Source organism: Heterodontus francisci, chromosome 16, assembly GCF_036365525.1.
Source record: "Heterodontus francisci isolate sHetFra1 chromosome 16, sHetFra1.hap1, whole genome shotgun sequence".
Classification (NCBI taxonomy): Eukaryota; Metazoa; Chordata; class Chondrichthyes; order Heterodontiformes; family Heterodontidae; genus Heterodontus; species Heterodontus francisci.
In genome coordinates, this window is record NC_090386.1 from 59,754,006 (window position 1) to 59,780,346 (window position 26,341).

At 41.3% G+C, this 26,341-nt stretch overlaps 1 protein-coding gene across 8 annotated transcripts in view; it reads right to left on the reverse strand.

The window, feature by feature from the left end:
* Nucleotides 1–26,341, reverse strand: part of hnf4a (hepatocyte nuclear factor 4, alpha) — a 245,115-nt gene that overhangs the window by 2,242 nt on the left and 216,532 nt on the right. For all 8 annotated transcript variants that reach the window (XM_068048237.1, XM_068048238.1, XM_068048241.1 and 5 more), the window contains 5 exons: nt 16,918–17,073; nt 13,020–13,107; nt 12,748–12,900; nt 6,882–7,118; nt 41–163 (listed from right to left, as the gene is read on the reverse strand). In XM_068048237.1, the coding sequence (XP_067904338.1) occupies nt 41–163; nt 6,882–7,118; nt 12,748–12,900; nt 13,020–13,107; nt 16,918–17,073 (757 nt within the window). The remainder of the gene's footprint in view (nt 1–40; nt 164–6,881; nt 7,119–12,747; nt 12,901–13,019; nt 13,108–16,917; nt 17,074–26,341) is intronic.

Sequence of the window (26,341 nt, forward strand, 5' to 3'; positions counted from 1 at the left end):
TAGTAATTTCAACTTTTTATTGATATTACTTAATACTTACAGATCTGCCCATTTTGTACTGGAGCAGGCATTGTGTTGGCCACTATTACATTACTTGCCAGATGCTCCTGGACCAGATGAGGATGTAGTGAATGGTGTGTATGTGGCGTCTCATTTGCCGTACCTGAAACACAAAGGATATGTGAGAATCTGAGATAAAGAGGCTCAAAGGGTGAACTATGTGGGACTTCTTCTGATTATCTGCAGAATTTCAGTGAAAGAGCGGTAGAAATTTCAGAAAAATTGCATAAACAGTGTTTTTAACATTGTAGTAAATACTGAACTGGGAGACAACAGTTACGTAATTGAATGTATATTGGAGAAAAAAGCTTAAAGTAGAAATACAACAAATGGTTCTGAAGAAGGGTTACTGACCTGAAATGTTAACTTTGTTTCTCTCCCCACAATTGTTGCAATACCTGCTGAGTATTTCCAGCATTTTCGGTTTTAATACACAATAAAGAGGCCTTGTTACCAGATTAGGATCTACCATTGATATTAACTCAGGTTTAGCAGTGCTAATTATCCCTGTTAGTTGCCTGAGGCTCTTGGGTTTAGAGAGGATGCCTGCACTGCCCAATATCTAACTATATGATAACATAATCCAGAGTTATAACAGTTGGACCCCCAAGTGATCACAGCTGGATATTATGTCTCTCATGTGCCCTTAATTTCACCTTTTATAAAAATTTGTTTAGAGATACAGCACTGAAACAGGCCCTTAGACCCACCGCGTCTGTGTCAACCATCAACTTCCCATTTATACTAATCCTACATTAATCCCATATTCCTACCACATCCCCACCTGTCCCTATATTCTCCTACCACCTACCTATACTAGGGGCAATTTATAATGGCCAATTTACCTATCAACCTGCAAGTCTTTTGGTGGTGGGAGGAAACCGGAGTACCCGGCGAAAACCCACGCAGACACAGGGAGAACTTGCAAACTCCACACAGACAGTACCCAGAATTGAACCCAGGTTGCTGGAGCTGTCAGGCTGCGGTGGTAACCACTGCGCCGCCACTGTGCACCACATATCCTTTGTGCACCACAAAACAATAGGTCAGATGAGGCCAGATGTGGAATCATTTAGCTTTTTTCACAGATGGCAATGAAAATTCTACTTATTTAGCTCAATCTTACTTCTGCACCACATTACATTCCAAGTATATTAGAAGCTGCACTGGCTACAGAGCACCTCTGACGCAGGGTGCTACAAAGTATACGGAAGCCTTTCACTGTCAAGAATGAATTTGATCAGTTTCTGGGTAGCTTACCATTGCAGAATATAACGCTTGCAAATCATAGAATCATAGAATGGTTGCAGCACAGAAGGAGGCCATTTGACCCATTGTGCCCATGCCAGCTCTCTGCAGGAGCAATTTACCTAGTCCCAATCCCCCGCCTTGTCCCCATAGCCCTGCAAATGTTTCTCTTCAGATAATTATCCAATTCCATTTTGAAGGCCTCGATTGAATCTGCCTCCACCACACACTCGGGCAGTGCATGCCAGATCCTAACCACACGCTGCGTAAAAAAGATTTCCCCCATGTCACCATTGTTTCTTTTGCCAATTACCTTAAATCGGTGTCCACTGGTCCGCGACACTTGCACCAATGGGAACAGTTTCTCCCTATCTACTGGGTCCAGACCCTTCATGATTTTGAACACCTCTATCAAATCTTCTCTTCTCCGAGGAGAACAGCCCCAGCTTTTCCAATCTATCCACGTAACTCAAGTTCCTCATCCCTGGAACCATTCTCGTGAATCTTTTCTGCACTCTCTCTAATGCCTTCACCTTCCTCCTAAAGTGTAGTGCCCAGAATTAGACACAACACTCCAGTTGAGGCCAAATTAGTGTTTTGTACAGATTCACCATAACCTCCTTGCTTTTGTACTATATGCCTCCATTTATAAAACCCTCGATCCCTTATGCTTTATTATCCACTTTCTCAACCTGACCTGCCATCTTCAATGATTTGTGCACATATACCCCCAGGTGGCTCTGCTGCTGCAAGCTCTTTAGAATTGTAACCTTTATTTATATTGCCTCTCTTAGTTTTTCCTACCAAAATGAATCACTTCACACTTCTCTGCCAATTGTCTGCCCATTCCACCAGCCTGTCTATGTCCTTTTGAAGTTTATCACTATCCTCCTCACGGCTCACAATACTCCCAAGTTTAGTGTCATCTGTAAATTTTGAAATTATGCCCTGTATACCCCAGTCTAGGTCAATAATATATATTAAGAAAAACAATGGTCCTAACACCGACCCCTGGGGAACCCCACTATATACCTTTCTCCAGTCCGAAAAACAGTTTTTCACCACTATCTGTTTTCTGTCACTGAACCAACTTCGTATCCATGCTGCTATTGTCCCTTTTATTCCATGCGAGAAGTGGGGGGGAGGGGGTAATCAGACAGATGTGTGTACTATAAGCAATGTTATCATTATCTGATAATGGGCTGGCTCTGAAAGAGGCTGTGGCGTTGCCTCTGGCGTCCAGCTGAAGAAAGGATCACAGCAGTGTGCAGCTCCTGCTAAAACCATGTGTCAATTCAAAATAAAAACAGAAAGTGCTGTAAATACTCAGCAGGTCTGGCAGCATCTGTGGAGAAAGAAACTGAGAGAATGTTTCAGATCTGTGACCTTTCACCAGAACTGGGAAAAGTTGGAAAGGAAATAGGTTTTGAGCAAGTGAAAGGGGGAGGGTGGGAAGAAGAACAAAAGGGAAGGTCCATGATAGGGTGGAGGGCAGGAAAGATTAAATGGCAAAAAGGTTTTGTGGTGCAAGGCCAAATGGAGTGGTAGCGATGAGGTGTTGTTCCTTGAGCTTCCATTCAGCTTCTTTGAAACACCGTAGCAGGTCAAGAACAGAAAGGTCAGAGTGGGAGCAAGGTGTAGAATTAAAATGACAGGCAACTGGAAGCTTGGGGTCGGTCACACTTGCTAACTGAATGGAGGTATTTTGCAAAGTTGTCACCCAGTCTGTTGTTCGTCTCCCCAGTGTAGAGACCACAGTGTGAGCAGTGAATACAGTATACTAAATTGAAAGAAGTGCAAGCAAATTGCTGTTTCATCTGGAGGGAGTGTTTGTGGCCTTGGGCGTTGAGAAGGGAGGAGGTAAAATGGCAGATTTGCATATCCTGCGCTTGCATGGAAAGATGTTGAAAGAAAGGGAGGGGATATTAGGGGTAACTGAGGAGTGGACCAGGGTATTGTGAAGGGAACAGTCCCTTTAGAGTGCTGAAAGGGCAGATGTGTTTGGTGGGGCATTACAATGGAGATGGCAGAAATGGCCAAGGATGATTTGATGAATAAGGAGGCTGGTGGAAGGTAAACAGAAAGGGAATCCTATTGTTCTGGGAGAAGGGGAAGGGTGAGAGGAGAAGTGTATGAAATAGAATGGGCATGGTTGAGGGCCCCAGCAACCACGGTGGGGGCGGGGGGGTGTGGGAAGTCCTTGGTTGAGGTAGAAGGAAGACCTATCGGAAGTGCTAGGACAGAAGTTTGCATCATTGGAATAGATGTGATGGAGACAGAGAAACTGGGAGAATAGAATAATGTAGAGTCCTTACAGGAAGTGGGGTATGAGGAAATGTAGTCAAGGTAGCTGTGGGAGTGAGTGGGCTTATAGCAAATATTAGGTAATAGCTTATCCCCAAAATGGGACAGAGAAATCAAGGAAGGACTCTATTCCATTCTCCCTGTTTCTCTGTCTTAGTTGCTTATGTTCAGATGATGCAACCCTCCATACTAGTGCTTTGATATGTCCCACTCAACCGAGGATTCCCCCGCATCATGATTGACAGGGCCCTTGACCTTGTCCATTCTATTCCCCGCACTTCAGCTCTCACCCCTTCCTCTCCCTCTGAGAACCATGATAGGGTTCCCCTTGTGCTCACCTTCCACCCCAAAAGCCTCCGTATTCAATGGAACATCCTCTGCCACCTCCAGCATGACATCACCGCCACGAAACACATCTTCTGCTCCCCTTTCAGTATTCTGAAGGGATCGTTCTGTTTGTAATACTCGAGTCCACTCCTAAGTATCCTAGCGCACCCTCCATTTCCTACAGTACCTTTCCATGCAAGCACAGGAGTGCCACTTGATAGCATTGCCAATTACACCTTCCATCACTTTGCTGATAGTTGAGAACAGATTGATGTGGTGGTAATTGGCTGGATTGGATTTGTCCTGCTTTTTATGGACAAGACACCTGGGCAATTTTCCACATTGTTGGTTAGATGCTAGTGTTGTAGCTATATTGGAAGAGCCAGGCTAGGGATGTGGCTAGTTCTGGAGCACAAGTTTTTAGTACTACAGCCAGGATATTGTCAGGGTGCACAGCCTTTGCTGTATCCACTGCCTTCAGTCATTTCTTGACCACGTTGATATCACATACACCATCCTGACTTGAAACTATATTGCCGTTCCTTCACTGTCACTGGGTCAAAATCCTGGAACTCCCTTCCTAACAGCACTGTTGGTGTACCTACACCCCAAGGACTGCAGTAGTTCAAGAAGGCAGCTCACTACCATCTTCTCAGGGGTAATTAGGGATGGGCAATAAATGCTGACCTAGCCAGTGACACCCACATCCCATGAATGAATAATAATTAAAAAATCGAATTGGCTGAAGGCTGGCACCTGTGATGCTGAGGACCTCAGAAGGAGGTCGAGATGGATCATCCTCTCAGTACTTCTGGATGAAGATGGTTGTAAATGCTTCATCCTTGGCTTTTGCGCTGACTTGCTGGGCTCTACTATCATTGAGGATGTGGATGTTTGTGGAGCCTCCTCCTCCCGTTAGTTGTCCAATTGTCCATCACCATTCAGAATTAGATTTGCAGGCCTGCTGAGCTTTGATCTGATCTGTTGGTTGTGGGATTGCTTCACTTTGTATTTACATGCTGCTTCCTCTGTCGAGCATTCTTTTACTCTTTCATGGGATGCGGGCGTTGCCAGCAAGGCCAGTATTTGTTGCCCATCCCTAATTGCCCTTGACAACTGTGTGGCTTGATAGGCCATTTCAGAGGGCAGCTAAGAGTCAACCACATTGCTGTGGGTCTGGAGTCACATGTAGGCCAGACCAGGTAAGGACAGCAAATTTCCTTCCCTAAAGGATATTAGTAAACTGGATGGGTTTTTATGACAATCGATGATAGTTTCATGGCAACATTACTGAGACTAGCTTCAATTCCAGATTTTTATTAATTAATTGAATTTAAATTCCACCAGCTGCTGCAATGGGATTTGAACCCATGTCCCCAGGGAATTTAACCTGGGCCTCTGGATTACTAGTCCAGTGACATTACCACTATGCCACCGTCTCCCCCAAAGCATGCATATAGGTCTGTGTTGCAGCTTCACGAGGTTGGCACCTCAATTTTAGGTACACTTAATGCTGCTCCTGGCATGCTCTTAAAGTTTTGCTCGGGTATAAAATTAAAACCCAACCTGGACCTGACCCAAAAACAGTCAACCCTTTAATTTTTTCTCATGCCCAACTCAACCCAAAAATATGACACATATTATTGAAACATAAAAAAAATCGTACATTAGAAAGACAACAATACAAAACAAAACAGTACAGTACAGCCCAATCCGACCCAAGCCCAAATGCTGGGCAGAGAATATAGACCTGACCTGACACATGTAGACAGGTTTGGTTGGGTTTGGGTTGGGTAGCCAGGCTTTACATGCTCTCCTACACTCCTCATTGAACCAGGGTTGATCCCCTGGCTTGATGGTAATGGTAGAGGGAGGAATATGCCAGACCATAAGGTTACAGATAATAGTTGAATACAATTCTGCTGTTGATGACCCACAGTGCCTCATAGAATCCCATTTTTGAACTGCCAGGTCTGTTCTGAATCTACTCCATTTAGCATGATGTTAGTGTCACACAACACAATGGAGGGTGTCCTCAGTGTGAAGATGGGACTAGTCTCCACAAGAACTGTGCGGTGGTCACTCTGACCAATACTGTCATGGACAGATGCATCTGCGACAGGTAGATTGGTGAGGACGAGATCAAGTAGGTCTACACTGGGGAGACCAAAGACAGACTTGGGTGACTGTTTTGCGGAATACCTTTGTTCAGTCTGCAAGTATGACACCAAGCTTTCAGTCGCCTGTCATTTTAATTCTCCACCTTGCTCCCACTCTGTCCTTTCTGTCCTTGGCCTGTGGCAGTGTCCCAGTGAAGCTCAACACAAGCTTGAGCAACAGCATCTCACCTTTCAGCTGGGCACTTTACAGCCTACTGGACTGAAGACTGAGTGCAAAATTTTTGATTGTATCCTCTGCCCCCATTTTGTTTCATTTTTCTTTGCTGGTTTGTATTTTCTCTCTTGTTTCTCTCCTATTTCCTTTGCTTTTGGATAGCAGCTATTCAGGATCCTGCCATTCACACCTCCTCTAGACACATCTTTTGTTTCTTTACTTGTCCCATTACCACTCCCTTTGGCCATGCACCATGAAACCTTTCTGTCATTTAAACTCTCCCACCCTCTACCCTATCATAGACCTTCCCTTTTCATCTTTTTCCCACCCTCACCCCTTTCACTTGCTCAAACCTACTGCATTTTTAACTTTTCCCAGTTCTGATGAAAGGTCACAGACCAGAAACGTTAACTATTTTTCTGTCCACAGATGCTGCCAGATTTGATGACTACATCCAGCATTTTCTGTTTTTATTTCAGATTTCCAGCATCTGCAGTATTTTGTTTCTGTGTCAATTCAAATCATGTCCTTATTTTTAAAATGAGTTTTATACTATACTGCATTGGGTCATTCTCAATGATATATTTTGTTTTAAAATTTTTCCTCACCTCCCAGAAGCATCTCTTGAAGCAGGTTATCAATTTTAGCCATTCCAAAGAGTTTGACGAACTGGATTTGCTCTATCATTTGCCAGGTGATGCTCTGTAGAGTGGGTAGCAGTAGCAGAAGCTCTCCAAATCGTCCCCGAGAGTCATACTGTCTGTCATTAATATAGTCCTCCAAACTGACCTGTACCTGGAACCGCATTCGTTTGATTTTGGCAGGGTTACTGAGTCCTTTGGCATCTATTGATAAAAGTTAGTTCATCATTTTAAAGCTACATTATTCCACACTATTTCCTTGCCTTGAATTCATGAATAAAGAGGGATAATGTTGATTTCTTAATGCATCCTTTTCAATGTTAACATTTATTCAAAAACATTTTATTTGTTTCAAAATAATTGCATTAGCGCAAGATGATTATGAGTCTACTGTCTTTGTTCCATGTGCTGTGGTATTTGGATCACTCTGCGTGTTGCTGGAAATGCATCACCAATGTTAAAAGCACATCACTGCAGGCAAGCAGTATGACTATTGACACTTAAAGAATTCCTATGAAGGTCAAAAACCATTTGACAACACCTTTTGAAGTGAGCTTGTATTAAATTTCCCTGAGTGAAGATCATCAAGATCTCAAATCTAAAGTAAGTTGATATGTGTTTGGAATATAGACACATCACAATTGATTAAAAACATATATTCTAAAGTAAGTTCAGATACATTCTATTTTAATTTCTAAAATAACCCCGAAGAATCTAAGGCTGGGAATTTTGTTGGAGTTGCTCCTGTTCTGCCACTGCAACTTGCCCAGTTTATATGCATAAATGGGATTTCTGCTACACTTGCAGTGAAGTCAGGTGGCAGAGTGGGAGCAGCTCTGAGGAAATTTCCAGTCTAAATCTTGCTTTAGTTGGAGATTTATACTAAATTTCTGTGTCATTAGAGTGATGTGACTTCTATCCTGCAGTTGACATTTTTTTCTTCTTCCCAGTTTGATTTTCTATCTTCTTCTCAAAGTCCTGACCCTGTACTGGGATATGGTTCCATAGGTGCCAGCAGCCCTTTGGTATCTCATTCAAGTGCTCATTATTCACAAGGAAAGCAAGCACAGATTTGTTAAAGGCAAATCGTGCTTAACTATCTTGATTGAGTTTTTGATGAGGTGACAGATAGGGTTAATGAGGGTAATGCAATTGATGTGATGTACATGGACTTCCAAAAGGTGTTTGATAAAGTGCCACATAACAGGCTTGTTAGTAAAGTTAAAGCCCATGGAATAAAAGAGACAGCAGTGGCATGAATGTGATGTTGGCTGAGTGACAGGAAACAGAAAGTAGCAGTGAATAGTTGTTTCTCGGATAGAAAGAAGGTACAGAGTGCTGTTCTCCAGGGGTCAGTATTAGGACCACTGCTTTTCTTGATCTATATTAATGACCTTGGGCTGAATTTTACCAGTCCCTCAACGCTGTGGGTCATGGCGGGGGGCCCTAACATTCTGTAGGGAGAGGCCCACCTTGACCGCCGACGTCGAGAAGGGCCTGCCGCATATTACCAGCAGCGGGGTGACCTCGGTGTGGGCCCTCCCACCGCCATGCGATGGGGCCTTTATGTACATATTCAAATCAACCGATATTATATGCAAATGCACCTACCTGCTGGCGGCAGCCGTCCTACACCAATTGTACAGCTGCCATTCATACCTCGTGCCCTTCGGAACTCCGTATGGAGTTCCAAGGCGAGAACCTGGTTGTGGGGGGAAAGGGGAGGAATAAAATTTTCAGGACAGGAGGGGCGGGGGAGCAGGGAAAACAATTTTTATTGGCTGTGGGGATGGTGGGAAGGGGTCGAGGGTCAAAGGGAACAAATTTCAGGGGGGGTGGAGGAAGTTCAGGGTATGAATAAAAGTTTATTATGGGGGTAGAGGGCAATCTATATATAAATTACCCATCGGGGGGGTGGGAGATGCGATTTATATTTGAAATAACATTTTATTTTTATTTCCTGGAGGTCGGGACCTTTAAATTTTAAAATGTAACTGTAGGGCTTGAAGCCCTTTAAAAAAGGGTGCCGGTGCGGTGGCGCCAGACGCCGTTGCCAGGGAGGCGGCAACCGCCCTCTCTACATCACTGAGGGCGGCCGCTCCGTCCCCTCTATTTAGATCAGCCCCCGTGCATAATATCGCGGGGGCTGTGCAGCAGCACTCTTCTAAGTCGTGTTCAAAGCGTGCCATCGCACAGCGCAAATATAATCCAGCCCCTTGACTTGGTGTACTGGGCACAATTTCAAAATGTGCAGATGACACTAAACTTTCAATTATTGTGTGAACTGTGAGGAGGATAGTGATATAAGAGGATATAGACAGGCTGGTGGAATGGCAGATAAAATTTAATACAGAGACGTGTGAAGTGATTAATTTTGGTAGGAAGAATGAGGTGGCACAGTGGCGCAGTGGTTAGCACCGTAGCCTCACAGCTCCAGGGACCCGGGTTCGATTCTGGGTAGTGCCTGTGTGGAGTTTGCAAGTTCTCCCTGTGACCGTGTGGGTTTTCCTCGGGTGTTCCGGTTTCCTCCCACAGCCAAAGACTTGCAGGTGATAGGTAAATTGGCCATTGTAAATTGCCCCTAGTGTAGGTAGGTGGTAGAGAATATGGGATTACTGTAGGTTTAGTATAAATGGGTGGTTGTTGGTCGGCACAGACTCGGTGGGCCGAAGGGCCTGTTTCAGTGCTGTATCTCTAAATAAAAAATAAAATAATGGATACAATACTAAAGGGGGTGCAGGTGCAGAGGGACCTAGGTGCGTTGGTGCACAAATTGTTGAAGATGGCTGGGTAGGTAAGAAAGCGGTTAATAAAGCATGTGGGATCCTGGGCTTTAGAATTAGAGGTATAGAGTACAAAGGTAAAGAAGCAATGGTGAGCCTTTATAAAACACTGATTCGGCTTCAACTGGAGTATTGTGTCCAGTTCTGGGCACCACACTTTAGAAAGGATGTGAAGGTGTTAGAGAGGGTGCAGAAAAGTTTTACAAAAATCGTTTCAAGGATGAGGGATTTCAGTTATCTGGATAGATTGGAGAAGCCGGTGTTGTTTTCATTAGAGAAGAGATGGTTGAGGGGAGATTTGATAGAGATGTTCAAAATCATGAGGGGTCTGGACACAGTAGATAGGGAGAGACTGTTCCCATTGGCGGAAGGGTCAAGAATTAGAGGACACTGATTTAAGGTGAATGGAAAAAGAACCAAATGCGACATGAGGAAAAACCTTCTCACACAGCGCATGGTTAGGATCTGGAATGCAATGCTGAGAGGCAGATTCAATAATAGCTTTCAAAAGGAAACTGGATAATTATCGGAATAGAAAAAAAATTGCAGTGCTCCGGGTAAAAGGTGGGTGAATGGGACTAGCTGAGTTGTTCTTGCAGAGAGTTGGCATGGACACGACAGGCTGAATGGCCTCCTTCTGTGCTGCAACCGTTTTATGATTACGTGTATGAAGAATTGAGTGTTGGCTGGTGATTCAGCCAGAGGTTGAATCAGGCAGGTATCAAAGCCAAACCTGAGTTTGTCTTCATTGGAAGTCTGCACAAGCCAACTGCAGCTAAGGTTATAGTTAGTGATCAGGAAAGGAATCTGACTGAGGAAAATTATAGCGTCCCAACTGACCAGCAAAGATCAGGGATGGAACTTATAACCTTCCTGTTGTGCATGGCTCAGTTTTTCACTGGGTGCCTTTGCTAACCCATCTAGAAAGTCTAAGTAAAGATTAAATGGACATTGGAGAACATTTCAACCCATGTGCTTATCTTCACTTCCTAGCAGTCAATTACACATTGATTTTGGCAGAAATCTTCTGCCTCTCCATTCAGTTGGGAATGGTGGGTGGCCTGGACTGAAAGATGGGAAGATACTTTTAGAGCATTAAAGTTTTTTTAAATTTTCTTCTCAATCAAAATATTTTTGGCATGATTTGCAAATAGTGCATTGGCCACAAACAATGACTGTGAAAATGTTACATTAACAAACTGATGACTGTGATCATGTACTTGTGTGAAAATGCCAGCTTCAGGGTACCATGGCAAATTATCATTGGTGCAAACATTTTTACTTTTATAGTGATGAGGAACAGTTCTTTAATATGTACAGCTTGGCATTCATGCTTCTATACTCAGCATTGTAAATACTGATCTTTAGTTGCTCATCTATAAATTCAAATCTAACCAATATTAATAATCTATCACATCTAATCTTTCCAAGCAGTCCAAAGGAATCCCATAATTTTAAATGCTAAGCATCTGTCTTGATTCTTCTTTTCCATTATGACATATCTTATGTTTTAACATAAAAGGTTTATCACATACAATTCTTTCACATACAAGGGCTTGTTATTTTTATATATTAAATATGTCATCAGGATCTCAACCATTATTGGCCTGGTTATTCTTTTTCTGCCTCTGATGGTCAGTGCTGCCAATGAAGAATACTCTTAATTATTAAAAAGATGGAGTATGACCTGAAAATCTGCAGCCGATTTCTGACAGAGATACCTTTAGCAGGACAGCCACAAACTCAGCCGCGCGACCCAATCCTGGCCGGCGGGATGAAATTTTCAATTGGTCTTTCCCCACCCTTACAAGTAATAGAGAGGGCAGGGTTGGGGGTGGGGATTCTGAAAGTCAGCGATCCCATGCTCTGGCGCTCTTATGGGACCAGCAGAAATTCAGGAACTTCAGGCAATACATTTGACTTGTGAAAAACTAATCATGAAAACCAACTGTATGAAGAAAGCCCTTCAGCTCATTTGATCCAATCCTTCCTTACATGTTGCCCTATATATACTACATAGCTTCACAATGTCTGGCAGTGAATTTAAGGGAATAATTTAGTTTTATAGTTCTGGTGATATTGATGAACTGTTTGAACTTCAGTAGCTCTTTATTCAGATAGATGTGGAAAGTGGATACTGATCAGGGTTATGGATGAGCACATTTTTTCAGTGAGTGCTACATGAACCAGACATGATATCAACTCATATAAAGCATCTTTATTTCATGTGAATTTAATGGTTTCGCTTAATTATTAATCACTTTACTATGTGTAAATGAACAAGGACAAAAGCTTCACGTTTAAAACTACAATGGTGACTTTTGAGGTATTTCTTGGATAAATAGTTTAACACAGTGGAATTAAGCATGGACCTCATGGATCAAATAGAGGCAAACCATTTTATTCTTTTATTTATTTGCCAATTTTCTGCTCTCTCCAAGTTGTTAGTACCCCAGCTGAAACCCTGGCTATGATCAACTAACAGGGCACAGATATTCTGGTCTGCATAGCGCAGTATTATATTAGGCACTGAATTTACCTAAGAGGCCATGTGGAAAGTTTTATGATTTGTTTGATTCTGTTTTATAATTCTAGTTAAGGGGAAATGCCAAGTTCATTGAAATAATTTCAATGTCTTATGTTTGATGATTATGTAAATACAATATTTACTGATTGTTATTTCCCATTAATCAAATATGAATTATCATTTTATAACTGCATCAACTGTACTACAATCATTAATGTTTCAGTGTAAAGGTCATTGAGCATCCATGGCATGGTACACACTGACTATCAATATGTGCCATCATCACCAGTACTGACACTTTGTGAATTGCACAGTACATATAGAAAGAGAGAGTGTTTTCAAGGCTGCATTGTTACCTTGGGGATCACTCAGCTGTCACTTACTCAGTTTAAGAAATTAGCTGAATATTATTTCCAAATGACCATTATATATGCAGAGTTTTTAAAAACTCTGTTATTGCCATTCCATATAACAGACTTTGATGTTGGCACAATTAATTTTGTTTCATGTGTCTGTTACCTACCTGGATCAAAGAAAACAACTGCTTTCAAGCAGGCATATTCATTGTCATCTATCTGAATCTCCTGAAATGTCTGAACAAGTTCATCTAGAATTCTAGTTGCCACACGGTTTATTTCCAGCTCTGGACAATTGCGTGGGATGATATAGTCATTTCCTTTTGAGAAAAAAGAAAACAGCAATGATTTTAGGGATATTTTGATCACATGTTTGTTAGTTTAATAAAGGAATTGAAAAATATAATAATCCAAGCAAAATGAACAAAAATTATTTTACCTAGGAGCAAAACATCTTTGTACATCATGGAACGCTTTGCAGCTCCAAGCAGTAAGTGCTCCCCAGCATGGGCTCGCAATAAAGCAACCTACTCAAATAACACACATGACTATTAATCACTCTGTATTCCTAATAAACAGCATTTTTGATTACTATAAAAATCAGTGAACCTTGCTACTGAATATCTCATTAGTGTCCTTGAATACATGGATAATCTATGATTCATTTCTCTTTAAATTATTTTATAGCCTTTTACTCAGCAGATACTTAAGCTAGGCATCTTAAAATTAGAGCTCGGCCATTTCAGAGTGAAATCAAAAAGCCTTTTTTTGCACAAGTGGTAATGGAAATCTGGAACTTTTTCCCGCAAAAGGCTTTGAATGTGGGGTCAATTGAGATTTTCAAGGCTCAGATTGATAAATCTTTGCTAGTTAAGTATATCAAGAAATATGGAATCAAGGTGGGTCAATGAAGTTGAGGTACAGATCAGTCAGATTTAGTTGAATGTCAGAACAAATGCACGGGACTGAATGGCCTAGATGTTTCTATCACAGTGAAGCATGCTGCATACAAGATCTATTCCAATGAAAGAATAGTTCAATGGCATGGTATGAATTCTCAGACTTTGCTAACCATTTCCAATAAAGTCAGTCTACGCTTTCTGTTAAAAGCACACTAATTAAAAAGTCTCTCCAACTGCAGGATTAGTTCTTAGGACAGCCTGTGCTGAAACTCCACCACTTTGGCTCCTTGGGAACAGATAGAGTATCTGTTGCTGCACAATCTGTTCCAATTTGAGCTTCTTCCAAGTGTTCTCTCCACCCAAAAGACTGACTCAGTTTGATCTATGGTTTAAATGGTTCTCCTGATTGGTGTATGATCTGATAAAGGAATATGCTTATGCAGTGACAAAACCATTGTGTGCACTCAGCATGGCTTTTCATTTTGCAAGTTCTTTTCAGCACCTGTTTCAATATAATTCTTTTATACCATGTCAGTTAGGGATGTTTGACAGTGCAGTAATGGCATCCCATTTAAAAACTGGGCACAATACAAACTGCACATTCAAGCACACCTAACATGATTGCAATTATGCCATAATCATCTCCATTCAGATTTTTTTTTTTGTAAAAGACTGATTTCCCTCTTCACTGAATAATTCAAACCGAACTTTTGAAGTTGCATCAACTTCATTTTTGTCTAAGCACAGTCACAGGTTTAGATTTTGCATTGAGTTTGCTGTGTCCAGACCAGCTGTGTTGATAAGAATATTTGACCAATCTTGCTGAGTAGGAAAAGCAAAATAAATCTCTATCTGTTCATTGTTGTGGGAATGGGGCTATCCATCAGTTAAGCACCGCAGTAGGAAGTAACAGGGAAGAGCATGATACTTTTGACTGTGATTTGTTCATTGTGATATGAGCATTAATGAGACAGAGAGAAATTTTAAAGACAAAAAGGTGGAAAATCCTGTGCAGTGGCCTAACTTCAGGTATTTCTAGAGTATAGCCCTAAAAGTATAGAAGAAAGTCTAACGTATTACTGAAATTTTGGATGTGAGACTAAAGGATCCTTCTGGCCAGGTGCTCTTTCTAAAAAGGTAAAACAAGTTTCAGAAAACTGGTGTTATCTAGTTCTTTAGAATAGAAATGCTGAGGTGTTCAACAAATCATATGCTTAACAATGAGTGACTTACTACTCTATTTGTCCAGTGTTAATGTTTCTCACAATTGTATAAAATTTAATGTTAAACTGGTAACAAGGTTGCGTGCAACAACAAAATGCTTAAACATTAACTCTCAGGAAGAATATCAATGAAGTTAGTTTTGCTTTGGCAGTGAATTTTATATTACTAGCACAATTGACAGATTTAGTATTACCTGAGGCTGCATTTTAATTTTTTTTAAACATTTCCTTTTGGCTATTTCATCCATCTTCAGCTAACTTCACATTACACATGCCGTTTCCTAACTGAGAAAACTCATAGGGAATCTCCTCCTCTTAGGCCTTTACCAATGCTACTCTGCAACCACTGGCTTGTAAGTGTGAGAAAATAATCCAGGATGCAATTAGCATCTCCCCACAAAAATATGAATGAAGTTGGGAACTTAGCAGCGATAGAGGGAGAGAGAGGAAAGGGAGGAGGAGCTGCATCTGTAACCCATCAGACCATGCCAGTTCTAACTTACTAAACCACACAGTTAACAGATATTAGGTGTACACTGTATCATAACTTTCAAGCTCTTTTAACTCCATTGGTTATATTCAATTGCAGTATCTTCTGGTAATATTCAAGACAATATTCTAATTCAAATCATGAGTGGTCTGGACAGAGTAAATAGGGAGCAATTGTTCCCATTGGTTGAAGAATCAAGAACTAGAGGGCACAGATTTAAGAGAATTGACAAAAGAAGCAATGGTGACATAAAGAAAAACATTTTCAGGCAGTGAGTGGTTAGGCTCTGGAATGTACTACCTGTGAGTGTGGTGGAGGCAGATTCAATCAAGGCATTCAAGAGGGAATTGGATTATCTAAAAAGCAGGAATGTGCAGGGCTACAGGGAAAAGGTAGATAAATTGCTCTTTCGGAGAGCCAGCACAGACACAGTGGGGCCGAAAGGCCTCCTTCTCTGCTGTAACTATTCAATGATTCTATGAGACAGAGTAGGAATTTTACAGTGATGAATTTTCAGCTAGATATTAGCTTTGGTAGGAAGATGACTATATAGTTGTCCTGAAAATACATGGTTCTCTGATCTTGGCTGTGGTGCATGCCTGGAACCTCTGCTTACTCTGGTTGACTTTGTAACAGGTAATGCACACTTTTGCCCTTTGATGTTTTGGTAAGTGAGTGTGCTGGAAGGGCCAAGGATTTTTAGCCCCAGTGATTCAAAGTTGCTGAGTTTACTAAGCGGATAATTTTAACTTAACCCGCCTGTTGGGGAACTGATGAGATTGGATTGGCTGCCCACTTTACACCCTGCCCAATTTTACCTTCCATTGATTTCAAATCACCTCATTTTTATAAATTATAAATTTCCCCCCCTTGCTATGTTGTTCCATACCATGCATCATTTACCCACACCACCCCCACCTCGATGAGGTATCCCAAAGCATCTGCTAACCCTCATCTTTAACTCTTTTCTGGGAAGCCTGGAAGAGTGATGTGCATCAACTTGGCCTCATATTTTTTTTTCCTCACAGCAAAAATGTATCCTGCCTCTTCTCTGTTACCTTCACATGCTGGGTTAACCAACATTGGAAACATGGGGGATAAATTTCCATGGGCTTTTTTCTGCACCTCCATTAATGGTGGAGCCATAGAAACCCCAGGAAAATGGTGTCAATACTGTTATGGGGTTTCCATGACTTTTCTGCCGAAGTTATGATAGACCAGGTGAAAATTCACCTCCCCGTGCTGTTTTGGGAAATCAAGATAGGTGGATCCATGGCTTCATTGTGCAGGTAATTGTTACATCAGTGGGCCATATGATTAATGTTATTGTTTAAAATGGATAATATTGCAGTTGAGAAACACCTCTCAGTTCTGTTTTCCATACAAGTCTGATCTAAACTGAACCCAGCTCAACCGCACAAAGCCACACCATTTATTCTGTCAGTTCAACACTGCATTTGTTGTACAAAAGAGAGTTCTGCTACTTTTCATGAATTAAACCTAATCAGCCGATCTGGGTTTGGTGAGCTTGACTTTTAAGTGAAGTAATGTACTGATGCTACTCTGTCTAATATGAACCTTTGGGTGATGAAAGTTAGGTTTGTATTCTAGAAATAGGTGCAGAATCCATTATCACCAGTGGTAACATTGTTCAACTGTTGCATTTTTAAAATCTTACTAAAAGTCTCCATACAACTGAATTAATCCAAAAATGTTACAAACCTGGTCATCCAGTGGTAGCTCACAGAAAGCTGGGATATATTTGGCCCATTCTACCAGGACCAAAAGCTGCTGTTTCATAGACTCACATACATCACTTATCACTGCAATCTTTTTAGACCTGATGTCACTGTTTATCCCTGAAACAGGAGAGGAGATCTGGAACAAAACAACAGACAAAAAATGGTCATTTAAAATTCTGAACCCTATTTATTCATTTTCTTTTGGATGAACAGAATGTATCCCTTTTACATTGAAATTAATTCATGTTATTTCATGTGAAAACTTTCTGGCTACCTTATCAATAATGAATCTGAAGCAATAATCACCATCCCTTACTTCAGGTTGCTTTGAATGTGAAGTTTTAAAGGGTCTTAATTGAAATATCCAAATAGAAATATCTTCTCCAGAAGCAAACTTAGTCCAAATTATGGAAAGTCCAGATTTCAAGATTTTAAGGTAATACAGGGGGTGATAAACTTCTAATGGAAAAAAAAAGAGGATGTCTGTTTTCTCCACAACTAAGAATCTGCAAATAAAGATCACATTCTCGGAAATAATATATTTTCAACTGTGCGCTCTTGCAATTTCATTCGTGATTGTTCATTACAAACAGGCATCCTTTCAATTTTTGGCTGCGTGGAGGAAGTGTGGGAAAGCTACTTTTCCTGCAGCTGGTGCCGCTGGTTAAGAAACTTCCTTAAATTCAGTTCAATCAATTCCCCTTGTCAGGGGTTGATATCAAACATGGAGCTGGAATTTTGATGGATCCAGACCAGAACCCAAGACCAGACCCTACATGGGGTTTTCACTTTCAATATTGAGCAAAGTTCAACCAAGCATCTAGATTGCTCTGCAGTAGGGAGCTGGGGCTGAGGAAACTCCTGTCATTGGTGTTGCTTCTTCTTGGTTCCACTCCCTCTGACATCAGGAGCCACAAAAATCTCACCTACCACAGGCCTCTGTGCACATTGCTAGGTGATGGGATTCTGAGTCAAGACTTAGCATTCCCAGATTTCACCAGAATTCCTGCCTCTGTTGTACCTCCAGCACTGAACTTGTGCCCCAAAATATCTGTTGAGGCCAAAGGTTTATTGGGCTCCAATAATTTTTTTAACATATTCTGTCATGGGATGTGAGCATCGCTGGCAAGGCCAGCATTTGTTATCCATCCCTAATTGCCTTTGAGAAGGTGGTGGTGAGCTGCCTTCTTGAACCGCTGCAGTCCATGTGATGTAAGTACACACGCAGTGCTGTTAAGGAGGGTGCCCAGGACTTTGACCCATCCAGGCAAGTGGAGAGTATTCCATCAGACTCCTGACTTGTGACTTATAGAAGGTGGACAGTCATTGGGAAATAAGGAGGTGAGTTACTCGTTGCAGAATTCCCAGACTTTGACCTGCTCTTGTAGCTATAGTATTTATATGGCTGGTCCAATTAAGTTTCTGGTCAGTGGTAACCCCCAGGATGGGGTTTCAGCAATGGTAATGCTGTTGAAGGTCAAAGGGAGATGGCTAGATTCTTTCTTGTTGGAGATGGTCATTGCCTGGCAATTGTGTGGCATGAACGTTACTTGCCACTTATCAGCCCAAGCCTGAATATTGTCCAGGTCTTGCTGCATGTGGACATGGAGTATTTCAGTATCAGAGAAGTCGCGAATGATACTGAACACTATGCAATCATCAGCAAACATCCCACTTCTGACCTTATGATGGAGGGAAGGTCATTGATAAAGCAGCTGAAAATGGTTGGGCTATGTACACTATGCTGAGGAACTCCTGCAGTGATGTCCTGGGGCTGAGATGATCAGCATCCAACAACCACAACCATTTTCCTTTGTGCTGGATTTGACTCCATCCAGTCGAGAGTTTCCATCTATTCCCATTGATTTCAATTTGGCTAGGGCTCCTTGATGCCATACTTGGTCAAATGCTGCCTTGATGTTAAAAGCAATCACTCCCACTTCACCTCTGGAATTCAGCTCTTTTGGCCATGTTTGGACTATGGCTGTAATGAGGTTTGGAGTTGAGTGCCCCTGGTGGAAAATTGAAATGTTGAAAATTGCTTAGATATGTCCTATTCACAAAAAGCAGGACAAATTTGACCTGGTCAATTATTGCCCTCAAGTTCCTCTCATTCATCAACCAAGTGATGGAAAGCACCATCCAAAGTGTGATTAAGTAACACCTACTTATCAATAGCCTACTCATTGATGCTCAGTTTCTAATTATGCCAGAACCACTTAACTCCAGACCGCATCACAGTCTTGATCCAGTTGTGGACACAAAAATTGAATATTAGAGGACAAGTGACAATAACTCCCTCAACATTAAGGCAGCAGAGGGCAAAGAAAGTCACAGAAGTGGGAAACAAAAACACGTCTCCCAGTGCTGTTTAACCGCCAATCATAGACCTCAAGGAAAACATTGATGAAATGTGGTGGAACAGATACATATCTACAGAAATGTAGACAGTCAAAATAGCAGCATTTATTAAAACAGAACCTACTCTATACAGCTTGAAAGGTGATGATGCATATTTGTTGACCATATCAGAACAGAACACCATCAATTTGGTGATCAAAAACATGCTGACAATAGTATAATTTTAAGGTGTACCAATTCAAGTCATCACTGGTTTCAATTGTCAACAGAATATTGTCAGTAAATCCATTTATCAACCTATTGCTGCTGGTCTGAATGTCAACTGAAGCTCTGCCACTTGTAGCTCCAGTTATTTCTATTTCCAGTGCCCATAAGTATTTTGTTCATATTGAGTCTGGCACAAAAAGGTAGTGTTAGCTATTGGCTTGGGTTTCATGATCTCTAAGACATGGCTTTCCCTTTTCCTGACGTCAGTTTGAATCTGGTGCCAAGTCAAGGGAATCTCCAGGCATCCAGCAACAGTGATGCCATCAAGTAGGGTAAGCAGCCAATCACATTGAAGTATTCTCAAATAACAAATCAGTAAGTAAAATACACTGATTATCCTTCACTTCCAGTTAAAATTTTATATAAAGCGAAATAAATGATTTGGACATACGTGTAGGATTAAGGTAGAAGCTGAAATATCATAAACACTTTAAAGAAAACATTAAAAGCTTTTTTTTTAATATAGTGGAGACATTTGATATTCCACAAATATAAAATTCGTTTTTCAGGTCCTGTAAGACCGTCCAGCAGTACTTATGGACTTAGTACACTGTTAAAAGTCCAGTTAAACCTCATGCAACAAAGCATAATGTTTTCAAGGGTTTTTACAGTGAGATTAACAGTCAAGTTCTCATCAGTTCAATGATTTCTAATTGGTTGTAGTCTGGGGGGGTCTTCAACAGGGCATGTTATGGGGAATCACCTAAGTTGCTTCTGAATTTCCACATTTAAGCTTGCATGTGCAGACTCCAAGAGTTGCTGCCAGTTTCAGAGGAATATTGACATGAACGCTGATAGATTTACTGTCACTACTACCACAAAATCCAGGCCAATATGCTTGTCTTGAGGGAGGACTTCCATTTTTATAAATGTTACTCACTTATACTATTGGTATATGCAAAGCTATTGTCAATCATAATGACAGTGAGATAATATGATTGAAAGTATCAAGTCAGTTATTTTCTTTTAATAACTAGCATACTGAGAACACTTCTATTATGTTAAAATTGTTTTGTTCAATTTTCTTGGCAAATCTTAGAAAAACTTTTAGGCTTAAAATATTGTGACTGATGTAAAGTAAAACAGGATCAATGTAGTATATTAAAACCAATAAATTAAAACTGTGGCACAATTAGATATTACAACATTTGGGACTGAGAGGCTCTAAATTTTTTCATTTTCAAATTTGACATGACTGCTGCTACAAGTTACCTATCTTTGAAAAATACATAATGTGTTGCAAGAAATTTTACAAGTACTCAAACTACTCAGGCAAAACTTCATTTTCAGAAAATAATTTAGTGGTTAAACGATCAATTATTTAAGGCTGACATAAATATGTTACATGCAAGAAGCCTTAAAATGTACCACAAGCCAGTGGCCTCAGGATGTCATTTAAAGAATGAATTATATGCATGATTGATCAGATGCCAATAGCTATCTTGAATGGATATGTTCAGTAATGATAGAATCATGATAGATTCTACTAAAATTGTCAGCTCATATTCACCATTTGTTAATAGACCTGCTTTGTTATTTGCAGTCAACCTACTCAACTCCCAGTATGTTAAAAGTATAAATTATTATGCAATAAAGATGTGTCACTCATTTTGTAAGCAACTCCAGTAACTTAGAGCTTTGACCAGTTAAGGACTATGAGAGTTCACTGGCCGGAATTTTATGCCCCTGCAAATGAATGGGCTGGTGGCGGGGGTGGGGGAGTAAAATGGAATGGGAGGCTGTGGGGCCCTTTCTGACTCCCTCCCACCTCCGCTGCAAATTTACGCGGGGTGTCAGCGAGAAACGTCCCGCCCACCCCAGACCAATCAAGGCCCTTAAGTGGCACTTAAGGCCCCCCCAGCCAAACGAAAAATTCCGGCCGCTTTTTCTGAATTATCCCTCATCTAACTAAAACTGTGGATGGTGCAGACCAAATATGAGGTGTTGGTTATAATAAACCTGAACAATTAACCACCAATGACTAAGACAGTTATAAAGACGTTTGGTAAATGCTAATGAATGAACACTTTTAAAGAGGCAGATTCATCTTCTCGACAGAAATGTATAGATTATCTTGTTGAATATTTGGAAAACTTGCAATCATCTGTTTTAATACTGGCTTCAGCAACAAGTTGATAGATGGCTAATTCAACTGCAGGATCTATAATAGCTATACTTAGGTAGTTGCTTTAATAAATGTTACTATAGAGGTTTCAAAAACATTGTTTCCTTTGATACAATTTAGTTTTCAGAATATTTATTTATTGTGGCCCTAATTAAAACAGAGCCCACATTAAATGAATCTTTTTTAGATCTATGCATATTAAAAAAACTACAAATTACAACCTGGAAATACAGACGGGACTAGGAGAATGCAAATAGAAAAATATACAGAGAGAAAAGAGAATAATAAAAAAAATCAAATCACAGTAAAAAGATCAATGAAAACAGTGTTATGATCATCTGGTTCATGGATGGCATTAATTTAGAGCTTTGGTAAATTTTAATTTGGAAATTGAATTTTTTTAATGCAAGACAAATGAAAACACCTGGTTTGAGAAGCTGGCAAACAAATCTAGGGTGGTTACAAATCAATAAATTAAGTAAGGATACTGAGATGTCCACACCATTAATGGACTTAACAGAGGCAACAAAAGTATTGAAAGAATTTCAATTAAAAGTTCTCCCCAAGAAGGACTGAAATGTCAGACTAACCCTGAAGGGTTAATGAGACATGACACTAAATCAAAGGTGACTGGCAATGCTGATGCAACGCAGGATCCAGCAGCACGAATCCAAGCAAATGGATAGTGTTTGCCTGAGGCCTGCAGCCACTACTTTTTGTATGTTTATGCAGTTTACTTCTGCCTTGCTTTTGCTTTGCTTTTGATTTAAAAAAAAAAACCTGAATTAAACCTGTAGTGCATTTAAAAAATCTACTTTGTAGACATTGATTTAAACTAACTTAATTTACTTTCTGCCCCAAGGGGATTACAAACAGGTGAGAGGCCTTTATCTACAGGAAGGATTTGCGAACTCTTGCCCACAGTTCCAGAAAATAGCAGAACCATATCTCCCACAGGATCATTTCCTAATATGAAATCAAACTGATTGTACTCTGATTAAGTCAAGTAATTAATCAATTATGTAATCAGTGGCAATCAATAGTATGAACTTGTTTTCCCCTCAAAACTTTTTCCTTTTGTTTTCATGCTGGTCAGGTAGGCCATTGTTTTGTCGAAACTACTGTTTTTCTCTTCTTGAAAATAACCGTTGCTTTCTCATTGTTTAAATAGAAGTCAGTTCTTACAGTATTCGATGACCCTTGAACTACAAGCCAGGACAATGGATAACCTTGCACATGGGGTGGTCAGAAGATGGAGTTTAATTGATGGACAGTATAACCTCATTGATAGCAGGTGAGAGATACCATCAAAGGATGTGTAAACAGCCTGGCAGCCTTGTAGTGCCTGTGAGAAGAATTTGATAAGGACTCATGGTTGTCAGACTCTTGTTTTGAGAAAGTCTGATAGAGTTCTCGGAAAGCTGGAATGGAGCCAGAAATTGGACTTACGGGAGCATAGCATCCAATATTCAGCGCTGCAGCCGGAGTGGACTAGTCACCACTGAACACTACGGAGGAAGGGAGGTCAACGGAGTGACTGACCGGAGAGTCCACCCCTGTGCAAGGTTCTCTGGAATCTTGGTGCTGTATGTACCAAAGGGGTATGGTACCATTTTAGGGAGCTGTCATGAACAGACTAATTTGAGGTTATAGCAGTGGGCTATAAGATTTTTTTTCTCTTTTTCTATACTCTTCCTTGCTTTTAATAAAGTTATCTTTCCTTTTTTATTATTAATAATTGTTTAATAATTACTCAATAAAATTACTGTTTTAACACATTGGGCTGGATTCCATAGAGCCCTCAACGTCGGGATTGAATGGCGGGGGCGGGGGAGGGCCTGAAGATGGCCCCGGCTGAGGCCCGCCACGGCCCTCAGCGCTGGCAGGTCCTGGTCTGATATTGCTGGTGGCGGCAAGGCCTCGTGGTGGTTTCCCTGCCACTCAGTGACAAGACCGCAATTTAAATATTTAAATAAATTAAAATCCTGCATTAATTACTCTCCATCGCCTCCTGATGTCCAGCCATGATCGTCACCCTGGCGGCCGGCACTGCTGCACCTTTGGATCCCTGTCCGGGGAAGTGAGGCGCATCACTGGTGGGGAGGGGGGAGGCAATAAGTTTCTCAGTTGGGGGGGGGGGATGGGGGGGAAGGGGGTCAAATTAACATCATGGGTGTAGGGGATGGTGGGAAGGGTTATAGTTATCGTTTAAAGTTTGTGTAGTTGGGGGTGGGAAGGTCAGAAGGTAAAGGTAAGTGTTTTGGGGGGGGGAAGGGCAAATAATTAATTTAATTGTTATTGGGGGAGGTGGAAGAGGGGCAAAAGAGATGTATTTATTTACTTTCATTTAATTTTTCTTTAAATATTTAAATTTCCCAGTAGGGCTAACAGCCCTTTAAAAATGGCGTCAGTGCCTGCACATACTGGCAGCTGATGCCATTGCCGGGGACGGACAGCCCGCCCCTTCCACGTAATTGGGGGCGGCCTGCCCCAGATATTTAAATGAGCTGCTGTGCTTGGAATTGCGGCAGCTCTTTGGCGTGTGGCCCGCATGGGCAGGCGGTGATGGGCTTATAGAATTCAACCCATTATTTGGTGTTGAGTCACAGATTCCTGTTAAGTCTAGAGTATGGCTCCAAACCTAAGTGAGACTCTGCACGGGACTCTCACACTCTACAACAGGTTACAAAAAACCATTTGAAACTCCAAAGTGATTGGGATGACATTATTCAGGAGTTGCACGAACAAATCACACTATTAAAACAGAAAGTGGAAGTCCAAAATGAAGAAGCTACCAACTGCACTCGTAGAGTTTTAAACAAGGCTCGTTGTGACTGGGATCAGGAATAACTGAAAGATTAAAAGCTGTTTGAGGACCAAACCAAACAGGAATATCAAGCATTTTTATTTAAACATTGGGATAATTTGAAAAACCGTCTTAAAGTGGCTGAAGATATTTTTGAGTAACAAAAGAATGAGTTGTCTGCACAGAAAGAAGCAATTTTAAACTTGTCATCTCAAAAAGAGAATTCAAAATGTTTGAGTCTGGGGGAATGGACATAAAAGTAAAGATATGCCTGCAGTTAAGCAGAAGGAAGATGGGTTAACTGTGGAATTACTTGGGACATTCTTTTCGAACTTAAACAATGAAAAACCTGGAAATATGGATGGGAATAAAGTTCAGAAGGTGAAATGAACAGATTGATTCAAAGACTGAGTCTGAAAGTTCAAATGTCGTTAACAGTGAGAAATCTTCACTTACAGAAGGACCAAATGGATCACAATTCACATCTACTGGCATGCAAAAACCAGAGGAAATATCAAAATCATTGTTTAGCCAGCAACATGGTAAAATTTGGATTTTCATACACAGAAGACAACTTTCAGAAAACACCACAAAAAAGAAACACTGGGCTGAATCTTCTGTGCCTGCCTCTGACATCGGTGGCAGGTGAAAGAAACAGCGGCCTACCTGCGCCAGCCGTATGTCGCAGAGCCGCTGCATTCTTCCATGCGGCGGCTCATTTGAATAGCCAGGGTGGGTCGCCCCTGATCACGTGGAGGGGGCAGGCTGTCCGTCCCTAGCAACGGCATCAGCTGCCTGTGGGCATTTGGATTCAGCAAAGGAATACTGTCAAGATGGACTAGCTGGTGGGCAACGGGGAAGACTGTTACGTTTAAGTGTATAGCATGTTATAAGTTATTTTATTCTTGTTGGTGTAAATGAAAACACATCACTATGGTGATGAATTTTCATTTTTTTTTCCAAGGGGGAAGGTTTTACGAGCAAATGGTTCATGGTTTGTATTAATTTTCTAGAGGTAACTTTTAATTTGGAAATTGATTTTTTTTAATGCAAGACAAATGAAAACACTTGGGGCTGGATTTTATGATCCTGCTGCCGGGGGCAGAGGCGGGTATGCAAAATGGCGGAAGTCCTGTATGTGACGTCAGCATCCGCGCTGCCGTGTAAGTGGCCATTTTGCACAATGGAGACGACTGTCCCCTCCAATCACGTAGCAGGGGGGGCATTGGCAACACAATGTTCATGGCATCACCTGATATTGGAGCAAGTGCTGGAGCTGCAGCCATCTTTAAAAGGCTGCCAGCGCTGCATATAGTTTCGCCAAGCATTGAGCATAAGTATATTAAAGCAATACCTCTGTGTTTTGAATTAAGTCTCTCAATCAACAATGCAAGCCACTGGGCAACCATGTCAGATGTCAGAGTAAGGGTGGCCCCACGGTTCAGTGATGTCTCCCTGATGTTTGTCAATTTTTGCTGTGCAGGATGCCTGCGGTGGCTCTATAGTTGGGATTAATGTTGGTCACACAACTTTTCCAAAATGTGAGCCTTCACAACCATGCCAACACCATTTAAACTACCCTGTAATGGCCACGGCCCCCCGCCAGACGACAAACACAGCCTGTACATTTTCAGAGCCCCCCCTTCACACACAGGCCCCTTGCAGAGCTCCCTCCCCCCACCATCACATACAGGCCCCTTGCAGATTCAGCATAGAAGCAATGTTCACTGCAAACCCCACTTCTCCTAAAAACTATGGTGAAGTTACCTTCCCTTTGAAGGCACTGAGGACTCTCGCCTTGGTGGTGCCAGCTTTTGAAAGTTGAGAAACTGAAGGCATGTGAGT